This window comes from Staurois parvus, unplaced genomic scaffold (assembly GCF_062004578.1).
Source record: "Staurois parvus isolate SC_StPar_1 unplaced genomic scaffold, SC_StPar_1.0 ptg000657l, whole genome shotgun sequence".
In the NCBI taxonomy this organism is placed as follows: domain Eukaryota; kingdom Metazoa; phylum Chordata; class Amphibia; order Anura; family Ranidae; genus Staurois; species Staurois parvus.
This window is the reverse complement of record NW_028318453.1, coordinates 4,450,326-4,467,734: the sequence shown is the minus strand read 5'-3', so window position 1 is coordinate 4,467,734 and position 17,409 is coordinate 4,450,326. Positions and strand designations below refer to the sequence as shown.

The 17,409-nt window shown below is 40.8% G+C and overlaps 1 protein-coding gene across 1 annotated transcript in view; it reads right to left on the bottom strand.

Moving 5' to 3' along the window:
• ADGB (androglobin) overlaps positions 1-17,409 on the bottom strand; it is a 387,180-nt gene that overhangs the window by 26,711 nt on the left and 343,060 nt on the right. Inside the window, exons 30-32 of the mRNA XM_089694277.1 lie at positions 14,409-14,608; positions 2,239-2,403; positions 2,027-2,132 (exon numbers count right to left, since the gene is read on the bottom strand). Coding sequence (XP_089550403.1) covers positions 2,027-2,132; positions 2,239-2,403; positions 14,409-14,608 — 471 coding nt within the window. The remainder of the gene's footprint in view (positions 1-2,026; positions 2,133-2,238; positions 2,404-14,408; positions 14,609-17,409) is intronic.

The following is a 17,409-nucleotide window of genomic DNA, read 5'->3' as shown; positions in this document are numbered from 1 at the left end:
AAATACTCAGCTTCCAGCTAGTTAATTTTTATGGCTCAGCTATAACTGAAGAATTCAAAACTATCACTTGTTCAAGGCCAATAACACATTTTAACCTCCCTAGCGGTCTGATTATGTCAATATTTCTGTGCTCAAAGCGGTAACTTTTTTTGCATGGAAATATGTCATTTTTTTATTGTAGGCCTGTAATTTTTAGGAATAACTCACTGAAATCTGTCTGAACAAGAGTCTAGTAAACATCTCGGGTATGATAAAATTTGAAACACGAAATCATAAATTATAATATAATAAATAATCATAAAAAATAATACTACATTTAATTCAATAATGTAATCAAACCAAAAACACTGAAATTTGAAATAGAGCGCCAAATTCGCACATCACTGAGCTTAGTCGCAAAATCGTTTTCAGTGTCTGATGACGAATTTCCCCACAAATCATTATCACTCAATTCTGCAAGTGGTTCTAATTTACTATCGCTGTTCTCTAGCTGGTCTAAAACCACTTTTGACCTAAAGGGACGCTTTTTGGACGCCATGGACGTTTCTCAGTTTCCAGGCAGAAAGAACAGTAAAAATGCAGGCAGGGCACAGGACAAAGCACTAGGGACAAAATGTATGTGAAATGGTTTGATACAATAATGTCATACTATGAGATTTTAGTGTATTGAGTGAATGTCCCTTTTAAAAATTTTTAATTTCCCGCCGGTTCCGTCACCCGTACATCCCATACATCCTGACGCTCGCAGGGAACAGAACCCGGAAGACGGATGCCGGCAGTAGGGACGCTGCAGGAGGGACATCACGGGAGTGAAGGACAAGGTAAGTGCAAGAGGGAATCCCTGAGCAACGCTGCAGGGTAATCCCGAGTGTAGCTCGGGGTTACCGCTTTTGGTACTGAAAGTTAACCCCAAGCTACACTCGTTAATACCACCAGGGGGGGTTAATATGAATTATAATTAATCATAAAACCAAATATTTACAAGCTTGCCATAAATATAATATAAGTCCTATAAGTGCCAAATTATGAATTTAGATTTACAGTTTAACAGGTGGTAAAATGTAGTATTTTACTGCAGGGCACCAGAATGTACCTGATGCCACAGCACTGCACCATGCTGCCGTGTGGATGCATGAATAAAATGTCACTTTGTGACACTTCAAACAACGTTTAGAAAAAAACAAGCAAGATTTGTGATGTGCTAACATGTGCATCACATCGCCCCTTATGACAGAAAACTGCAAAGGAAAACTGACAGATGCCTGGACCCTAAGAAATTTATTCTTAGATACTCTTCAGTCAGTTTCTAATAGTAAATGGTAGCCATATGCGCTTTGATAAATGATCCCTTTCTTTTCCAATCGATCTATAGTCAACAACCCATTTGATTTATATGTCACACAGTGGAAGTGGATTTTGATCAATAGGTAAGATACAATCATAATTTACTGTGTGATTGTTATAGGTCATATCATGTAAACTCATAATCTGATCGATCAAAATTAAGAATTGCTGATCACTCAGAATTCTGGGAATGGTGGCGTCACCCATAGGCTCCCTTGACCCAGTCCTCTTTCCTCTCCCTTGCAGTATCTGTTCACCTAATAAATACAGTGTTACACTATGGAAGTTTTCCTTTGATATTTTTACGGTGGTGGAGGAGTAGCACCTCCAGCACTGTATAATGGCATAATGGCAGGGGGTACTGGGGTGTGCTAGAGGGGCTATTGTGACTTGGAAGGGGGGAGCACCTGCACCTATTATCTGAGAAAAAAGCCCTGGTTTTACCAGGTCCTTCTTTCATGTTTACTTTTAGCTACATGGATCCAACAAAGTTAAAATATATAAAGCCAGTGGTGGAAACATGAATACAGAATTTAGGCACATAGGAGCGTGTCATTATAGGGTCATGCATTTCCAATGGAAACAGCAGAAAATGCTAAAAATATTAGATGATCTAAGACAAAATGAGAAAAGCAGACTTTTTTTTATAAATGGTAGTAATATGTGGTGGTGTAGAGCTTACCTTCCTCTACAGTAACATTTTGGCTGTCCTGGACAACATCTTCTACAGCTTCAGTGCTGGGTTTCTGTATGTACTTATTCACATACTGCAGGCGTGACTGCAAGGCCTGCAGATACAGTGGGGTTAGATTCATGATGAAAGAAGCATGCTATATTAAACAGAATGTGTTCTGAAATTATTCTAGCCATTTTTGTATTTTAATGAGAGGTTACCTTGACGGCACGACCTGGTTCTGCTGCCTCCCATGCTTGTTTCATGGCTCTTATTTCATCTATGCGCTCTGTGTCTTTCTTGACTTCCAGTGTCTCTGCCTCACTTGTCTCACTGACCAATCTCAGGGTCCAGAATGGCTTGCTAGTGTCAAACTGCTGTTGGGCCTACAAAATGTTTTAAATGTTTTTATTTACAAATAAACTTATTTCACATAGTAATAGTGAACCCATCCAAAACAAGTACTTTGGGGGAGATCTCCAATTAAAACCAATTTTTCTCAATTATATATATTTATTATCTTTAGTTCTCGATAGAATGAGAAAGGGTTAAGGCCGCTGTCAGGTTTTCCTGTTGGGGAGACTCTCACTTCCAGTATGGACAGGCAATGATGAGAAATCTCTCAAATGGACACCAATCTTTTTTTTTTTTTTTTAAGGCCTTTAGAGAAGTATCACAACATTATCACAAATGCAAAAAAACAGCTATTTCCCCTGCAAATGTTTAATGCAGAAAAAAGGCAATTCAAAACAAACATCTTATTTCAAAAGAATAACATATTACGCTTGGTATCTGCAATTTTGTGTACTTACCTAACCTTGAAAAACATGTCACCTGACTGTTACTGATTATATGTTTTAACTAGTATTTATATAGTACTGAATAACAAGGAATAGAGTCTGTGTTAAATGTGGTAGAATTGTACTGTATTGTAATGTCATGCAATACTTCTTTTACAACACTTGGTGGCAGCATTTGCTTAAGTAGTATACACATGCAAATAATTTTAAGCATTACCAAATACAAAAATATGTAATACAAGAAGAGCTATTTTATGTCTAGCCCTCCTAACTCCAATAAAAAATCAGAAGGATAAAATAATTATTATTTTGTGTTATTAATGGGGTAGAATATCACAAAAAAACAATGTTTGCAGAAATGTCCAAGAGAGCAGGTTCATTTTAGAATAATATAGGTAAAAAACCAGCGCTGGATGTGAATAAGAAAAGCAGCTAGCATGAAAGGAAACCAACCTCTGAAACCTTCTGTAAACCATATAAAATAAGCATGCTGAGCTAGAAACGTATCAAAAACATAAAGCATATAATACGTATATGAAAAAAGTCCAAATATTGTACGTATGATATAAATAACCGTATGGTGGTTATTCAATAACCTATAGTAGCAATCAAAGCACAAAAGGTTGAATAAATAAAACAGATAAATATATGCAATACTCAAATGCGCATTGAATTGCGCTATCTGCTTAGTGCAATCTACACTCATTTATTTTAACACCAATATCACGGATTGCCACTGATTTATTTTTGAATTTTGCTTCACTCTATGCACTTTTAACTTTGGATGTTTTCCACAAAGTTTACTTGTGTAACGCCTCACTGCGTATATTTATCTGTTTTATTTATTCAACCTTGTGTGCTTTGATTGCTACTATAGGTTATTGGATAACCACCATACGGTTATTTATATCATACGGACAATAGTTGGACTTTTTTCATATACATTTTTTAGGCTTTATGTTTTTGATACATTTCTAGCACTGCATGCTTATTTTATAAGGTTCATTTTAGAAATGAGCAAATTCCAGAGTTCAGTTTGCTGGAGGTTTGGTAAACCCAGCTTGAAGTTTGTGAACCCCTATCTTAGTGCCAAATACCACTACTCTCCTGAAATCTATGGCAGGCATATCTAGTCATATTAACCATTTTAACCATTTTAGATAAAAGGCAAGCTATCGTTAAAAAAGGGTTCAGGGAACAGGACACTGCCATTAGGAACATGTATCAATGCAAAAAAAAAAATTAATAGCGTACAGTGGAGTAAAAATCATTTGTAGCTTAGAGGGAAAAATTTAAAACACAAATCCTTTAAATAACATGCTTGGGGATGGCTTAAAGTTTCATGATGATGTTACGGAACAGTAACATTTTTGTGCACAGTAGAAATTTAAGAAAGAAAGCACAAAATAGCATAGTGACCGTGCGTACCCCTCTTCCTGTGCCAGACCAGGCCACATGCAATATTGGGTGGATACCTTAGAATTAATGTAATGCGAATCCGGAGCTCCGGCGCCGTATTCCGGAATCCGCTGCCATCCGTGCAGCAGCGGATCACAGTGGAGCAGCGGAGGGCCCTGGTATCATCCCGGATACCTGGGAGGTAGAATCCGGGCGATATTTCCGCCCTTCGTGGCGGCGGACGTTCGCGGCCTGGTGCGGCCGCGTGGGCCGGGGCTCCGGCACCTCCTATCCGCATCCGCTGCCATCCGGGCTGTGGGGGATCACCCGAGGACGTCTGCAGCGTCCTCTGCTTCACAGAGGCTGAGAGAGGGCCGTCGCTGAGTGTTGCTGCTCCCCACGGCGGCGGCGACGTTTGCGGCCTACGCCATCTGCCAGAGGCCTCCTTTCACCTGGACACAGTGAGTGGGGGGTACAGGCGGCATCCTGTCATTATGATCTCCCCACAGTGATTTGGGGAGTGGGCCTCACATTAATAACCCCAGAGCCCATCTCCTTCTCTGTCTGTGGCCCTTGCTGGGCTCAGAGGCCTACTGGGGCCTTGATACTGCCCCGGGGGGTGTCTCCCTGCGGGGCCCTGAGCTCAGAATCGGAGGTCCTCTGTTTCCTGCTTCCCACCCATCCCTCTTGTGTCCTGAGCTGGGATCTGGCGCTATCATCCTGCCCCGGAGTGAAATTTTTGCTGGTTGCTGTGACTTATGTTCTATCTACCCTATCAAGGCTTGCTGAATATTTTTACAATATAATGTTATTGCAGATGGGTTTGACAGCATCCATGTAACTACAACCCTGAACCTATATTGGGCGCTATAGGTCCCCTGGGGTTATAATCTCCATTCACTTTCCAATTTTCAGTTGATCACCCCCGGGAGATTCTTTTGTATGCCGTCCACCAAGAAAAAAAAGGGACAAGCTCAGAAGTCCCTCACGACATACCTCCTTAAGGCTCACGAGATTTGCAGCATGTCTCCAGTCAATGCAGAGCAAGCATCCCTGTCCGATCCCGCACGGGATACCACCGTTCCCTTATCGGCCTTGGTCAGCGAAAATACACAGCAACTCACAAAAGGGGACTTGGAGTCTTGCTTGGAATCTATGTACGCCAAACTAGCCGCCAAATTTCAATCAGAATTGCATAAAAGCACTAATGTTCTCTCTCAGGAAATAGCCACGCTGGGCTCTAGGACAGACCGCTTGGAAACCAAACACGATGAACTTAGCCTGGCCTATGGTGAACTTTCCAGAGAGCATGATCATTTACAAACGGCCTTTTCACAACTGCAGGCGCAGGTTGAGGATCTTGATAATCGCAATCGCAGGAATAATCTGCGAATCAGGGGAATCCCGGAGTCTATGTCGGATCTTTCATTAATTATAATCAAGTTATTCAAGTCACTCCTTCCAGATCGTGACCCTGGATCTTTTGCTTGTGACCGTATCCACAGAGCCCTACGCCCTAAACCTCCTGCTGACAAGCCGCCTAGGGATATTGTCTTGTGCATGAAGGATTTTCTGACCAAGGAAGAAATACTCAGAGCTGCTCGCAATACTCCAACGATCTCCTTTGAGGGCTCGGTTTTACAAATCTATCCTGATGTTTCCCCGGCCACGTTGGAGAGGCGTAGAAAAATGAAAGAAGTTACAACTGCCCTATTCTCTGCTCGTATCCGCTACAAGTGGGGCTTCCCTTTTAAGTTGATAGTTCCACATAATGGGAGCACATATATTGCTACATCCCCTCCCGAAGGTAGAGCAATCTTGGCCAAATTAGGCTTGGCGGATGCCCCGTCTCCTCAACGCCCACCCTCCACCCCTCGTATCTCTCCCATTTGGCATACCCCTTCCCCACGGAGGGATAGAAGGAGAGTCAGACAAGAACCGGGTTGACAGGCCCATTCTCATTTGCCTAATACTCATTGTCTTGATAGTCTTTGGTCTGATCTATTGTTTTTTATGACTTTACTAAGATTTGGGACACAGGGATTTTGCTCTCTATTTCTTACATTGTCAGGTTGTATATTTCTGTGGTTGCTGCTGTGATATTTTTGCAATACTGAATATTTTGTATGCCTTGCATTGATAACTGGACGAGTTAAGGTATGACAAGGGTCATTGGACCCTCCTAATTGCGCCCATTAATTCATGGTTGTACTACTCTTTGACACGTTACCCCACCCTGCCTCCTGACATGGCCGGAGGTGTCGCCGCCCGATTGCGGGGTGGCAGCTCTGTTTTCCATGTTCTAAGGAGACAGGGTTTGGGCCCATGTGGCCCCTTAATGTTTGACCTTTTTGTTTTATCAGGTATGACGACTTTTCTGCCTGATCCATGTTCTTCAGTTACCCTTTCAAATATAGAAGATATTAAAGCTTTTTCTCCATTGTTTTTCGTTTTCTCTTCTCTCAAAACTTTAGTGTATGAGGATGGTATTGTGTCGGTCTGTGGACATCACGACCCCTATGTTGGGGTCTGGAGGTCCCCTAGGCTGGATCTGCCACCTGTATGTCTGTCTGATGCAGACCTGCGGGTTTCTATGTCTAATCAAATAACTTTAGGGGATATCTTTGTAATGTGTACTTTTATGATGATAGTGGCAAGCTCTGTTTATTATGGCAATTCAATGTATTTCGCATAATGTCCAGGGTTTCAATTCGCCAAATAAGCGCAAAACAGCCTTTCTTCAATATAAAAGATTAGGAGCAAAAATCATCTTATTACAGGAAACGCATTTTGCAGCCGCAAAACACCCGACCTTTTTTCATAGATCCTATAGGCAGGGGTATTATACCCTACATTCCTCCAAGAGTAGGGGAGTGGCCATTTTTCTACATAACTCATTTCCCTTTGAGGTTCAACATGTGTATCGTGATCCAGACAGTAGGTTTATTATTCTTAAGGGCACCCTTTCAGGTCGAGAACTTACAATTGCTAATGTCTATGCACCAAATTCGGTACAGGCTACTTTTTTTTTTAAATTTTTTGGTGCACTGGATAAATTTTTGTCCCCCCATCTATTGGTGGGTGGGGATTTTAATCTGGTGGCAAATCCTCTTCTGGACCGTAGTTCCGCCTCGCACACTTCCCAAGCTTTCCCAAAATCCCTTACTAAGAAACTAGATGCCCTCCCGTTGGTGGATGCTTGGAGAGCGCACAACACGGGAGCCAGGGATTACACATTTTATTCCCACCCACATGACTCTTATGCTAGACTAGACTATATCTTTTGTACCCCTATACTGCTAGCTAATTCTAGGATAGCTAGTATTCATTTGAGCCCCTGGTCGGATCACAGTATTATGGCCTTATCTATCACGTTTGTGGGATTGGCACCTACTCCCTTTTCATGGAGACTTAATGATTCTATGCTAACTGATACTGACTCTCGGCAGGAGGTGATTACATCTCTTAAGGAATACTTTCAATCTAATTCAACCCCTGATATTTCCCCAGCCACACTCTGGGTAGCCCACAAGGCGGTCCTACGGGGCCGACTTATCTCTATGGCTTCGGCCAGAAATAAAAAACGTTGGCAGCAGATACTACTTTTAACCCGAGAATTAGAAGCACACTATAGAAGCCATGTAGCTGATCCATCTTTACTCAATAAACAGCTATTGTCCCAAAAGCGCTTGGAACTGAATGCCCTACTTTCCCAAAAAACTGAAAAGGCCCTCCGCTGGTCGAGGGCCTCGTTCCTATTACATAGCAACTCAGCATCTACCATGTTTGCAAGGAAATTGAACCATTCTTTGCGCCCCCCACATGTGTATAAATTGCGTACTAATTCAGGTGCTATCTCATCTTTACCTCAGGAAGTTTTGGGTATTTTTGAAAATTTTTATTCTAAACTACTGGCTTCTCCACAGTCGGATTCTGTTTCTCTATCAGATTCATGGCTAGATTCTATACCCCTTCCTGCTCTCACACCTTCTCAGATTGCCTCTCTTAATGCCCCATGTACCTTAGAGGAAATAACATGTGCAATGGGAACGCTGAAACGCTCTACTGCACCGGGTCCTGATGGATTTACTGCTGGCTATTATAAACATTTTACCTCTATATTGGCTCCATACTTGATAACACTATTTAATGATGTTTTACAGGGGGGTAAGTTCCCCGAGGAGATGTTGTTAGCTAACATGTCTTTAATACCCAAGCCACAGAAAGACCACTGTCTGCCACAAAACTATAGACCAATCTCAGTAATGAATAACGATCTGAAGATATTTAGCCGCATTTTGGCGAACAGGTTGGCTCCTATTATCTCCTCTTTGGTATCTCCAGACCAGTCGGGTTTTATTCCCGACAGATTTATTACTGATAACATTCGTCTCACTCTAAACGTTATTCAAGATGCCAATTTACATTCCAAAGAGGTTCTGTTGATGAGTTTAGACATAAACAAGGCCTTTGACAGTGTTCTTTGGCCCTACTTGTTCTCTTTGCTACAGAAAATGGGCTTCAATGATGGGTTTTTGGCAGGCATACATGCCCTATACGACTCTCCTAAAACAAGAATAAGGCTTCCTGGCTGTAACTCTGACTTTTTTACATTGGGTAGAGGTACCCGTCAAGGTTGTCCTCTTTCACCCCTTTTGTTTGCGCTGGTGTTGGAACCTTTGGCATTGGCGATCAAATCACATTCGGATATTTCTGGCTATTCGTTATTAGTTTCACATTTTAAGTTGAGCATGTATGCTGATGATGTTATGCTTTTTATTACTAACCCGTTGACTTCTTTGCCTAATTTGTGTGTCGTATTGAATGATTTTGCTAAAGTGTCAGGTCTCACTGTTAATTTTACCAAATCGGTAATTATGCCTGTTAATGTTCCTGACTCCCTAAGTGCATCTCTCCGTAGTTCTTTTCCATTTCGCTGGGTCAAGGACAGGATATCCTATTTGGGGATTAATCTTGCTCCCAGATACTCGGATATGTTTGCGGCTAATTATCCACCATGTGTATCACGTCTCTCTACTCTACTGAAGATTTGGCACGGTTATCATATCTCCTTTCTGGGTAGAGTCACGGCGGTTAAAATGAATATTTTGCCCAAACTGCTTTATCTTTTTAGGGCACTTCCAGTTCCGGTTTCAAAAACGTTTTTGGATCATTTTCAGCGGATTATTAACAATTTTATTTGGGGAAATAAGCATCCACGTTTTGCCTCATCCATTTTGTATCGTTCACAACGGACGGGAGGTCTTGGTCTTCCTAACTTTTGGCTATATTACCTCTCGGCTCGTTTTGCGCAATTATCACAATGGGCTACTATTAACTCTCAAATCCCGTGGATCAAGTTTGAGTCTCAGTCGATACGTCCTTTTTATTTACCGGGAATTTTATGGTCTAAAATCTCCCCCCGATCGCTTACTTTTCATAACTCTATAGTGACCCACTCACTGACACTTTGGTCCAAATACAAGGCTACGCTGAGTTTAGTCTCTCATATTCCCCCAGGTGTTTCATTTTTTGGTGATCCTACTTTTGTTGTAGCCTTTTCTTCCCCTCACATGTTTCGTTGGTGGTATGATCGATCCTTTGTCAGATTATCTGACTTCCAAAGAGGAGGATCTTATATTACCTTCGATATGCTGCGCGTGCTATTTGATGTTCCTCTTCGTGAGTACCTTCGTTATAGACAGATTAGGCACTTTTTTAATGCGCACTTTGGCCTTACCCCGTCTTCTCCGATCTCTTTTTTTGAACGTATCAGCCGTGACTCTCCTAGAGGTAAGGGTCTTATTTCAGATCTTTATCACCAATTTTTGATCTGTCTTTTTCATGCTCCCCCTATGTACAGGCAGAGGTGGGAGGAGGATTGTGGTATCACTTTTTCGGATGAGGATTGGGACTCCATGGTGGATAATATATGCAAGAGCTCTAGATCTCTTTCGGTTCGTGAGACGGCCCTTAAAGTTTTAACCAGATGGTATTATACTCCGTCCAGACTACATACAATGTTTCCACAAACATCCCCTTTATGTTTCCGGGGCTGTGGCCGCACAGGCACTTTGGTCCATATGTTTTGGGATTGCCCGAACATATCTTTGATCTGGCGTAAGATATCTGAGGTGGCTACCTCACTATCGGGCAACCCGATGCAGTTGTCCATACAGACCTGTTTATTGGGGGTTCATATCCCAGGGGTCCCTGATGCCACTCTGAGATTGCTACACACATTATGTATTGCCACTTTATGGTCCATTGCCCTGCATTGGCGGTCTAATGTTGTACCCTTGGACTCCGTTTTACACAGAATTGACGCTGTAATGCTTATGGAACGTATTCATTATACACTACTGGATAAGATGCACTTATACGATAAAAAATGGGAGTCATGGAAGGATTGTAGACATTTATTGCATGATTGACAACATCCTCGGTAAGGAATGGCTGACATATATTGTTGATAGATGTATCACTCAATCTATTTTATCATTTATGTATCTCATGCACTTATAACTTTCTTTCTTCCTCTATCTTCTTTTTTATGTTAATATACTTTTATGTATTGTACATTTCAAATGTGCCATATTTTTGTTGACAATATCACTTTCATACTGTGCTGTTGTTTTACTGTCTACTTATGTACAATAAAATCGTTTGTAAACAAAAAAAGAATTAATGTAATGCTTAATTAGGATTTTTTGCCCTTTACTTTTATTATGAACTCTGCAATACCTGCATATATTAGACCCACAACAGTATGAACCTTTGACCTACAGCTAGGTTTTTTGGCCCTCAAAGGCTTAAAATGCCTTAACATCCCTGTCAGGCTGGTTTTTAGCTGTCAGTTAGGGTCCATGTACACTGAGCATAAAAAATGCTGCTTAAACAAGCGCTTTACATTTTTTCTTCAGCTTGTATAAGCAACTCGATGTTACTCTATGGGGTTGATTTATTGTAACTGGAAAGTGCAAAATCTGGTGCAGCTGTGCACGGTAGTCAACCAGCTTCTTGCTTCATCTTGTGAAATTTAGCCTGGAAGCTGATTGGTTTCTATGCAGAACTGCACCACATTTTGCACTCTCCACTTTTAGTAAATAAACCCCTATGTGTCCATGCACATTAGGGGGTTTACATGCTTATTTCAGAGGAATGTTTAGTGATGGAAAAAAAACTTCAGAATCATGTTGAGAGGGGCTTTCAGGTCAAAAAAACCAAAACATTTAACACTTCTCATAAATGCGCCTAAACATGGCATTTAGGAAAGTTCAGTGTTTTCAAGTATAGACTGAAAAATAAGCAGAGGGGAATGTTTTGCTTATAAAAGCAAATGCCCGTAAACTCTCCTAAACTCTTGTGCAATGAGCCACTATGATCATTTTTTATGCTGCTCTTTTTCTGCCACAGGTTGTGGCATTTTTCTTCCTCTAGTGTGCATTGATCCTTACAATAAAATTTATTTGATGATCTTCACTAGAGTGTTGGCTTTACTTGCTTCATAATAATGGGGGGGGGGGGGGGAGCCTAGATATCTGCCTTCTTCCAGGAGAAGGCGTACAGGGGTATATTGGTACACCTTACCCATTCCCACAAACAGTTAAGACTTAGTAAACACACTCAGACCTAGAAAAAATAATTTCATTGAAATAAAACCTACACACTATTGATGAATCCTGATTTAACCCAACATCAATCACAAGGCAATTCAAATCCATGTCAATCACAATGACCTGTCACAATGACCACCACTGTCACTAAGTGACAGATCCTAGGGTAAACAGACAGCCAGGGACCCCATTCCAAGCTTCTACAAATGTAGTAGCACTGATATGATCTGCATAAATGTCCATGCGGTCTTGGCTTATGTTGTCTAGACCACACAGGAGGTACAGTCAAGTATTAGCAAACACAGGAGAGACAACCCTACCTTTGAGTTTGCATCTTCTGTTGCAAGATATTTTACAGGAGGACTCAGCTCATCTCAGCTGCAGTTCACATTTATTAAATAATGACCAAGGCCAATCGAGTTGGTTATTTCCCTGGCAATCTCTCTTAAATGAAGCTTCACTGGATTTATAAACTAGATACATTGTCCTCCAAAGCCTTGACATCGTATGTGAACTATCAGTCATTTTATGATTTCATTGTCTTTTCCCCACTTTTCCAGCTTTGACAGCTGTTGTTATCTGGCAAATTTACTTGATTCCTTTTATTTCCTTTGTTTACATTTTTTTCATCCTTTGCATATACTTACTGTTACTACTTGTCTAGCTATATTCATTTGTTATATTGAATTTCACTATTTTGTAATTTATCTCCTTCCTTCTTCCCTTCTTTCTCTAGTAGTCTAGAGGTGCTCCACATGTTCCTCCAACAATTTCATCAATTGCCAAACGTGCTGCCAGTGTAACTGGTCACTGAGATAGTCTGTAAAAATTGTACTTTTCTATAACACCGCTGATAGCTTTAAGGCTTCCCCCAAGCTTGTTAATGAAAGGAATTGTGTAGTCAATATTGTCCTCAAAGTCACATAAAAAAGACCTCTCTGTTTTACAGTATTTTTTTTTACATTTTTTATTGTATTGGTACATGCCCCCTATGGCAGTATCCAGCTTCCAATACCTTTTTATACAGTATTTAGCCTATTAGCCCTAAAAATGACTTGAATTTCCTCAAGAAATTAACCCCCATAGACATCAATAGATTTTGTCTGTAAATTTGGCCTGATTTCAACCAAGATTCACCAAACCCTTGGCCAATCGAACCCAGGCAGATTCACCCATCACTATTATAAATATAACCATTATATGAACAGAATTATTTTATTCATTCAGGTATGGGATACCATTGTTGTATCCGCAATCTGACTGGTTAAAGCGTTAGTAAACCGCAAAAAAAAAATCTAAAAAGTCTTGTCCCTGCAAGTTAAGTGCTTCGCATACAAGCACATTATTAAAGATTAAAACGAAGCCCTCACAGGTCCCTGAAGCTTTCATCTTCACCTGGTCTTCCTTCCAGGTTCTCGAGCTGCGGCCATCTGATCGGCTGAGCTGCAATGTTGGGAGTTTCGGCCATGGCATGTTGTCCATTGAGAGTGCAGTGTGCATGCGACGGTGAGATCACCTGCCGCTTCTGCAGTAAATATCTCCTAAACGGTGCACATTTAGGAGATATTTATAGTACCTACACGTAAGCCTTTTTAAAGGATTACCTGTACGTAAAAGATACAAAATTGGGTTCACTTCCACTTTAATGATTGCAACAACAAAAAAAATCAATACAAAGCTAGGTTCACATGTGTGCAGTTTCTGGATATGCTGTGTTTGCATGGACACAGCAGCTTAGCCATTTGTATCTACTGCTGTACCTGAGGAAAACGCAGGAAAAAGGTCTCTGCACCTTTTTCCAATTGGAGCCACGTATCTACTATATTGAAGCGTTTTTAACACGCATTCCCGCACCTGCATATATGTAAAGCTTGACTTGTAAAAAGGACTAGAGATAAGCTTTTTTTCTAAATTATTATTATTATACAGTATTTATATAGCGCCAAAGGGTTTGCTCAGCACTGTACAAAGGCAGGGGGACAAGACATGAGACAAGACAGAGACAGTGCGATACACGAGGGGTTCGAGGGCCCTGCTCTTTTGAGCTTACAATCTAGGAGGAAGGGGAAAGTGGTACAGGAGGAAGTGGCTGTGGGGGGTGAGGTGGTGGGAGGAGTGTAAATACATCAATAAATGTATTTAGAATGTTTTTTTTTTCATTTTGGCCTCATGTGAGACCTTGAAATACATTGGTTGAGAGAACTTGCATTTTTAAATTACTCTTGCCAGTATTTTATCAAAATAATGGATAGAATAAAAAAAATGACTGGTGTTTTATAGGCATGTGGGTGATATTTGGAAACTCATGCCTTTAGAATGACAGCTTGGCACTGATTGTCTGGTGTCAATATAAATTCACACCTCCAGGTTTACACAATCAGCATAGCAGTAGCTGCTATGGTAGTAGTAATGGGGTGGTGTCACACTGGGACTGGAAACTTGCATTTTAAAAAATATAAACAGAAAGGTCGTGGATTCATCAGAGTTTTTAACTATGAAAATCCAGTCTCCAGCAATGTCCTGATTTAGGTCTGACCTAAGCTTGTGTGAGTCAGTCATTTTATTTTTATTGTTTACCTGAGATTCTGGTCTTAACGTTGGAGTTGATTGAAGCCTTTCTCTGTCTTTTTCCCTCTCTTTGCCAGATTTTTCCTTTTCAGGTTTCTCTGTTATTTTGTCTTTTCCTTTCCTGGCGGTCTTTGGTGTGCTTGCTAGTTTCTGGTTTTCTGAGCTGTTGATTATCTCTGATGCTGTTTCTTCTTGCTTATCTGTATGTACTAAGAAAATTATAATCATAGTTGACAACATGGAACAATTAAAATACAACATAATAAAGGCACCATGTATATTTTGCTGTGACTTTCACTGACAATGATCAAATCCCGGTCAGGATTCTGAATAGATTTTTCATGCTCTCCCTGTGTTTTCATGGATTCCTTTTTTGCATGGGTTTCCTCTACATACTCTGGTTTCCTCCCACACTACAAAGACTTGCTTGTAGGATAATTAACTCCTGTCTAAATTGCTTTGTAGAAATGAAGAAACTGATGTTTACTTGACACTTGTAAATATATTAGCAATGGTTAATTAAAAAATATTCAGTTATGGTTGGAATAGTATTGTTGTTTGAGATATAATATCTAAAAGCAAGAGCACTGCTTTTATGTTCACTGGCAGCTTTTGTAGAGATCAGCTCCATCAAATGTCCAATGTTGCCTTGTCAGCTGTCATAGTGACTGCATTTCGATGTTTGTGGGATACTTTTATCAAAGCCATGCTCCTTTATTTTACAGTTCATTATATTGGATATTGGTCATAAATTATGTCTTAAATCTCTCTGAAATAAAAACCTTTAACTGCCATATTTCCTAAGAAGTAGCTATAAGCTTTCTAATGTTTTTTTCAGATATCCAGTACAAAGAAAAGGCTCAGCTAAATGTAAAAAAATATTATCAAAGTTTGTTCATATTTAAAAATGTTATATATATATATATATTGTAAGGCACTGACTGACAGGATTGTGAATGGTGCATTTATACTGCTGAGGTTTCTCATCAACACATGGTAAGGGACCCCAAGATTGATGACAGATATGGAGTAAAAAAACTTGTATTCTTGCAATCCTAGTAAGTCCTCTTCTTGTTCTTGGAGCCAAGAGGCTTTATAGAAATTAGGGTGGGAATAAGCCTCCACATGGGACCAGAGATTACCTACTAGCTGGACCATGACACTAGTCTTAGCAGAACACATGCTTTTATATATGAACTAATGGATGGTCAGGGCTCTCTCTCTCTCTCTCTCTCTCTCTATCTCTCTCTATTGTGGGAGCTTACTGTTTGGTAAAAAGGCTGAGTGCTCACAGAACACTAGATAAGTATGTGCTACCTGTTCACTTCAGTGAATCCACTAGGGGGCACCCTGCTGGTCATGAACTGACCCGAGTTTAGTTAGTTGCATAGATGAGCAGATGTTGTGTTTATTTATGTCATATACTTGCTGTAAAAAGCCCTTCTGCATTGAAACTGTTTGCTACCTTGCTGGTGAAAAGTGCAGGTCAAACTAGTCTCGACCGTTTCTGGGTGTCCTTGTCTCATGCATTGTTTACCATTGCCACTACCATCTGAGATTCTCCCCCTTGCAAATTAATGCTTTGAAATTGTCCCTGAAGGATGATGATGAGGTCTACACTATATTGCCAAAAGTATTGGAACACCCCTCCAACCCATTGGATTCCGGTGTGCCAATCACCTCCATTGCCACAGGTGTATAAAATCAAGCACCTACGCATGCAGACTGCTTCTACAAACTTTGTGAAAGAATGAGTCGCTCTCAGGAGCTCAGTGAATTCAAGCATGGTACCGTGATAGGTTGCCACCTGTGCAATAAGTCCAACCGTGAGATTTCCTTGCTATTAAATATGCCACGGTCAACTGTTAGTGGTATTACAACAAAGTGGAAGCAACTGGGAGCAACAGCAACTCAGCCATCAAGTGGTCGCCATATAAAATGACAGAGCAGGATCAGCGCACAGTGTGCAGAGGTCCACAACTGTCTGCAGAGTCAATAGTTAAAGAATTCCAAACTTCATATGGCCTTCAGATTAGCACAACAGTGCATAGAGATCTTCATGGAATGGGTTTCCATGGCCAAGCAGCTGCATCCAAGCCTTACATCACCAAGTGCAATGCAAAGCGTCAGAGGCAATGGTATAAAGCATGCCGCCATTGGACTCTAGAGCAGTGGAGACATGTTCTCTGGAGTGACGAATCACACTTCTCTTTCTAGCAATCTGATGGACGTGTCTGGGTTTGGCATTTGCCAGGAGAAAGGTACTTGCCTGACTGCATTGTGCCAAGTGTTGAAGCTGTCATAGCTGCAAAGGGTGGGCCAACTCAATATTGAACCCTACAGACTAAGAATGGGATGCCATTAAAGTTAATATGTGTGTAAAGGCAGGTGTCCCAATAATTTTGGTAATATAGTGTATTTTGGCATCACTGAGAGAGTTGTTGAACATGAGAAGTTACCTAGAGGCTTATGTGCTAGCACACTCTTTAATAGGGAAGCCCCAAAAGGACTATTTAATTTACAAGCCCAGAATGCTAAGGAGTATTCTAAACCCAGAGGAGAAATCCTAGCAACACATAGAGTTAGCATGGCTGACCATGTTCAACATGTATTCATTTGGAGAATATGACCCTTGGAATCCTATGAGGTCCCAGATACATGACTTGTTCCATCTTACAAACCTTTGGATACAACTGGAGGTGTTCAATTCTGTTCAGATTGTAGGCGGGCAGTCAAAACACTGGGGCTGTGCTGGATAAAATACAGAGGTGTATTTGGCATAAAGACCCCATGATTTCAATGAGCTGGTGTCCCTTGAGAAACAGCATCTCCAGGATCTGCTGCTCAAGTCAGTAACCCCTAGTAACAAAAAAAATCAGCCTTGGGTAAGACTGTTTATTACCGGGATTAACAGCCTTTTAAGGAAGGGGGAGACATACCCATGGGTGCTAGATATATAAGGCCTCTTAAATGGCCACATTTCATCGTTGTCACAAATGAGTTAAATAAC